This window comes from Carex rostrata, chromosome 25 (genome assembly GCF_964058835.1).
Source record: "Carex rostrata chromosome 25, lpCarRost1.2, whole genome shotgun sequence".
Taxonomy (NCBI): Eukaryota; Viridiplantae; Streptophyta; class Magnoliopsida; order Poales; family Cyperaceae; genus Carex; species Carex rostrata.
The window spans coordinates 362,342-368,582 of NC_135942.1; the positions used below are offsets into that span (position 1 = coordinate 362,342).

Below are 6,241 nucleotides of genomic sequence, written 5' to 3' on the forward strand. Positions count from 1 at the left end.
AGATCTTTCACGTGACGTGCCGTATCGTGCCAAAGTTTTAAAATATGATCACGCGGTACGTAATTGATATGCATATCATGCCGTTCCGTGCTGTTATGTGACGGAACCGGCTCCGTCATGCCATTTTTTCCTCTATGTACCGCTTTACTATCTATGTTGATCAAACATATACAAATTATGAAGCAAATTAGATGATTCTGCATCATACCGATTTGGATCAGATATTAAAAAAATTGCTTAATGTTTTGTCCACCATTTTTGTCAAAAAAAAAATAATAATAATATGTTTTGTCCATCATCACCTTATATGTCGGATGTGACAAATAATTAAGTTGCAGAAAAGAACCAAATTAATATTTTGAAATTAATCGGATGACATTTTTCAGACTAAAGTAGAAAAACTTTTGATATAATATAAGGGGATGGGATAAATTGAGATGGTCAGATGGACATGATAGTAGAATGATAGTTTAATTTCATCAACATTTGATCGACAAGATTGAACTGCATCAAATTTAATTCTTTATACCGAGACTTGTAATTAAGTTTAGTGCATGTCAGGCTCATTCATTAATTGCATATGAGAAATTTGAATTCAATCCAAGTCTTATAATCATGTAATATCGATATTCTTATATGTTCTGATTAAATTATAGTTATTAGTTATTACAGGACAATACTGAGGTGTTGTAAGGAAATCAGGATATATATAGAGTCCGGCTAATGTCATAACGTTATAATTTCAACCTGAGTTATAACGAGTCAGTTTTTGAGATTTTAAAGTCCAAATAGTCGTTCCGAACCGTTCATCTTGTTCTCCATATTAATACGTGCTTCGAGACCAAATTTTACATTTTTTGAGATTTTTTTTACTATTTATTAGACCACTTTGAAAATAACTAATCCGGCGGTCCAGGAATTTTTAATGTTTTTACTGTTCACATCAAAACGGCCATTTTCAAAGTAGCTTAATAAATAGTAAAAAAAATTCAAAAAATATAAAATTTAGTTTCCAAGCACATTTCAATATAGAGATCATATTTAATGGTTCGGATCGGTTGTTTGAACTTTCAAAATAAAAATATAACGTAAAGTACAAACGCGTTTTACTTCATAACTCTCCGTAATCAACCTCATATATATATATATATATAGTGTGGCTAATTTGCTACCGGAAGCACTTCGGCCGAGGTGCTTCCGGGGTTATATTTTAGTGTGTGATGATCAAACAACAAATCTAAACAGTTAGATGTTCAATCTATTATAAAATTTGGTCTCAAAGCAGATTTTATAATAGATTGAAAATCTAACGGTTTAGATTTGTTGTTTGATCATCACACACTAAAATATAACTCCGGAAGCACTTCGGCCGAAGTGCTTCCGGTAGCAAATTAGCCGCACTCTCTCTCTCTCTCTCTCTCTCTATATATATATATATATATAGAGTAAGGCTTGGGTGCTATGGATAGCATAGAGAGCTACGGTGCTACGGCTCAATATTTGAGTTTTCAAAATTCTAACGGTCGATCCGAACCGTTTATCTTGTTCTCCATATTAATATGTGTTTGGAGACCAAATTTTATATTTTTTGAAAATTTTTTACTATTTTTTTAGCTTGGTAGAAAATCACTTGATCTAAAAAATTATGCACCATTCAGATATTTAATTTTCTACCTATCTAAAAAAAAATAGTAAAAAATTTCCAAAAAATGTAAAATTTGGTCTCCAAACAAATATTAATATGGAGAACAAGATGAACGGTTCGGATCGACCGTTAGAATTTTAAAAACTCAAATATTGAGCTGTAGCACCGTAGCCCTCTATGCTATCCATAGCACCCAAGTCTTACTCTATATATATATAAAAGTTTTCTCCGGGACGAAGCAGCGAAATAAAGAGAAGGATTCCATGTTCCTGCAATCAGAAACACGCTCACAGTGTTGTAAATAAATAAATGGGAAAAATTACATAAATATACAAAATTAAGCTGTACTTGTCGAAACGTGTCAAGATATGGATTCCTGATCTGATATTAAAAAAGATAGAGAAAGATATTTGAATTGATAAGATGGACCCACTGTACAGATGTGTTGGTGCTCTGAAGAACGAGTCTCCATGGTCTGCATTAATTCGAAAGAGCATCTTTTGAGTTAACGCATCTCGACCGTCTGATATTAAACGGATCTAATCCAATCACTGTCTATAATTCCGAGATTCTTAAATATTAGTGCGAATCTAGTTCACACGGATCATAAAGCTTATTGGACGGTCGATAGGCATTAATTCAAAAGATTGTTCTTTGAGTTAATGCAGAGGATACGAGTTCCTGCAGAACTGTGCTATATATTACAGTAGATGAGTAGATAGGCCCTCTACTGCTGCCGGATGCCCGGATCTGATAATTGATTCGACAGATACTTTGTCTATGACTATCATTTCAACATTCACGCACCTCAATCTCTAGTCAGTCGGCACGTGGAAAGCAAAATTATGGAATAGCATCATTTAATCAGCACACTGTATCAACATAAAAAAAAAAACAACAACAAAATTATCAATTATTAAGGTGGGTCATTCCAGACATTAATTCTTACTGTTCAGGAAAATTTAATAATGATGAAAACCATTTAACAGTTGTCAAAAAAATTGTAGCTTTTTTGAGAGAAAAATTGGAGACCGTCAAGCCTTTTAAATAACAATGTCCATATAAAACCTCCCATTCGGAAATTCAAACCTATAATCTTTGAATGGAAATTCAAACTTATAATCTTTCAAACAAAGAGTGTTGCTTTTGTCACTAAGTTAAAGTTGATTCTTTATAAAAAAATTGTAGTATAAAATTATCATAACCAAATAACTTTTCAAATCGTGTAATTTTATATACATCTTATATGTACTAAAATTATATGAGTAGAATTAGGGTGTTCTTAAACTCACTAAAGTGTTTGGTGAGCTTAACTTCAAAATTCATCAAATTAGTTTCAAATGACAAATCCGAACCGTTGAAATCCGCCTACCTTACGAGTGATCGATGCTTCAACATATGAAAATTTTAAACATTCGAATTAATTTAATATAAAGTCAAGCGGTCAAAAAAACATTCAAAAAATGAATGCACTAAAATTAATTTATTAACCTTCTAATTTTGACCGATTAACTTTATACTAAATTAATTCGAATGTTTAAAATTTTCACATGTAGACGCATCACTTGTAAGGTAGGCAGGTTCCAACAGTTCGGATTCGTCATTTGAAACTAATTTGATGAATTTTGGAGTTAAGCTCAACAAACACTTTGGTGAGTTTAAGAACACCCTAGTTCTATTCAAATTATTTGAATTTCCCATGAAGTACATATGGGAAAGAACAGATATAACAGCCCTAGTTAATTAGGCCGTTCCAACAATGATTGAATAATAAATATTTTTACATTAAAACTATTTGAGAAGGGAATTTACGAAATTAATTAAAATGGAAAGAGCTACAACCTACAGGGTAAGATGAAAACGCGGTAAATTAAGCACATGTTACAAAAGTCGGTTCCACTTCAGGCCAAAGACAGGGTTGATTAGCGGCTGTCGCTAAAGTTCGCATCTACCTACACGTACACAAAAGAAGTATCTAGCTGTGTTCCTAATGGCGCATGTTAGCACAAACGAACGCATATAAATTATAGCATACGCCTCCTTATTCTTGGGCAATATTAGGATCAAGGTGCAGAGACAAAAGTCCCAATTAAGGAAACCCATCAGTACAAAAACAACATTTTAAAATTCAATCTATGTACAAACTTATCCAATTAACAAAAAATAAAAGAAAAGGATTGCACTCCAGCAGCAAAAAAAAATAATGAAAAGAAGGAAAACCAAAATACCCAGCCTTCAGAAAAATGTCTTTTTATTCTATTGACTTGACTACTCACCCTCGCTCTTCCCCTTGTTTGTAGAAGCACTTGCACCAGCTCTTGCACCCACTGACGAAGTGGGACCTCCTCTCTCTTTTCTCTCACCTTTAAAGATCCGTTCGAATCCAAAAACTGACACCGACTTTCTCGAACCACGAAGTGAGCAAACGGGTACATTCAAAACGGGTGCAATCCTCACCCCGTTAACATTGACGGAGTAAGACCTTTCGATGCCTCGGTACTTCACACGGGGTCCACCAGTGAAACTACCCGGGCTACTGGAGCTCCGTTCAAGACCCGTAAAGACTACCCTACCAGCTGCATTTAGCCTAGGACTATCCACCGAGGGACCCGTTCTCAGTGGTTGAGCCGATTGGGTCGGAGCATGGTGAGCAGCGACCCGGTTCGGCCTTATCGGGTCCATATCCGAATGAGGTTCTTCAGGTGGAACAGGACGGACTAAGCGAATCGTAGGCGGAAATGAAGCAAATTCGGATTTTTGTTCCTGGTCAGAACCAAATGGGAGGAGAGGTAAACTCATGGACTGCGACTGCTCAGGTGTAGCTTTCGGATTTGAGTTTTTCTTCAGAAGGAATCTAAGTGCTCGCGGATTCGGATTCTGGTTGGGACCCGTTTTTTTAGCGGGAATTGGTACTCCTTTGGCTCTCTTCAGCCTTAACAGATCTTTCCATCGACTAACACACATTGGTGCCCGAGGTGAAGGAGCAAGGAGATCAGAGGATGAACTGTCGTTAGGGGGTTGATCCGAATCCGGATCCGACAAAGAGGTCTCCTGATCCGATAGAGGTTGAGGGGAAGAGCTAGGTTGGAGCGGGACGAGCTTACCATTGGAGAATAGCTCATCTGCCGATATAATGGAGGCTGGTTCGTGGAGGTGGAACTCGAAATCTGATGCGGGTTTGGGAGATGTAGATGGATCCGACTGAGGAAGCGCGTCGGATTCGGGTTGGTCGGAGAGGTCGCGGCTGAAGGAAAGGCGAGGGCTTAACCAGAGAAGCGTATCAGGCGAGCTTGTGGCAGCGTTAATGGCACATGCTGAGGCCATTGTGTTGCATTAAAAGAGGTTTAGAAGAGAGAGACTTGGGAGTGTGATGAAAAAGAGGAGGGTGAATGGATTCCTGGGTGATACTGACACACACGACGCCACTATCTTCAGTCTTGACCCTTTCATATTAAAAAATAGAGAAAGCGATTTGAATCGATAAGACGGGTCCACTGTACAGGTTAATTATCAGAGCTGGCTTGTGTCATTGTGTGTGTGTGTGTGTGTGTGTGTGTGTGTGTGTTGAATCAGACCTGTGTTGGTGCGCTGCAGACCTGCAGTACAGATACACGGTAGTTGAAGGCCGATCAAAATCCTTTTTTTTTTTTTGAAGAAAGGCCGATCAAAATCATCAGGAGCCGTATGTGCTGGAAATAAATCTGGTGTGAATCCAAGGAATAACAGAGAGCCAGCAATTTTAAATCCAACCATTCATTGCTTTTCATGTGCGAATCTCAGAAACAGATAGTTTTTATGCACGAATCTTAAAACAGATGAATGGTTGAATTTAGAATTACAGGCTCCCTCTTGTTCCTTGGAATCACAGCAGATTTATTTAGGCATGTGCTACCATGTAACCGTGGTAAGAATTAATATCTGGATTGACCCACCTTAATAATTGTTAATTCTACGATGTGTTTCTCTTTATCTTGATTCTTGATACAATAAGATTTAAAAAAAAAAAAAAAAAAAAAGGGGCTAGAAGCCCATTTCATTACTGAAATATTATAATTACAAAAGCACCATCAGCCAGATGACCGAGGAATTTGAGTCAAAGCAACAGGAAGAAAATATAAAAGTTCAACCGTTAACCTACAATGCAACCAGCCTCTATTGGAGGCAATATACCAAAAGTAAACACAAGTAGCAAGGCTTAAGCCACTCAAAAGTATGCTAAGTATTAAGAGAACTGTTAATGGAGATTCATTGGCATTCATTCAGAAGTGGAGGGAACGCCAGCGGTTGCTACTTCAGGAGGCTCGTACAGCACCAGCTCCATGTTAGGTGGAATGATGTTCAATGGCACAGCATCTTCTATCACAGGCATCCAGGAATGAGCAGCCTCAGCAGTTTGTTTCTTCATTTTACCTGACCAGTAATCAATTAAGGATTTGATGAGAAAAATAATAGTTCTAACAGATTTAGGTGCACAATCATTGAAGCATAGGTCATTCCTATATTTCCAGAGTGTCCAACATACAACACTAAGGACTATTAGAAGGCCTCGGCATTCAACTGGGGGAAGTGAAAGAGCATAGTTATAGATTGCATCCC

The 6,241-nt window shown here is 37.2% G+C and overlaps 1 protein-coding gene across 1 annotated transcript; it reads right to left on the minus strand.

The window, feature by feature from the left end:
- Positions 1–3,736: 3,736 nt before the first annotated feature.
- On the minus strand, positions 3,737–5,051 carry LOC144543610 (uncharacterized). Its single transcript, XM_078291935.1, has one exon. It carries the CDS (start codon positions 4,967–4,969, stop codon positions 3,914–3,916), a length of 1,056 nt encoding a protein of 351 aa, XP_078148061.1. The 5' UTR covers positions 4,970–5,051; the 3' UTR covers positions 3,737–3,913.
- Positions 5,052–6,241: the final 1,190 nt, after the last annotated feature.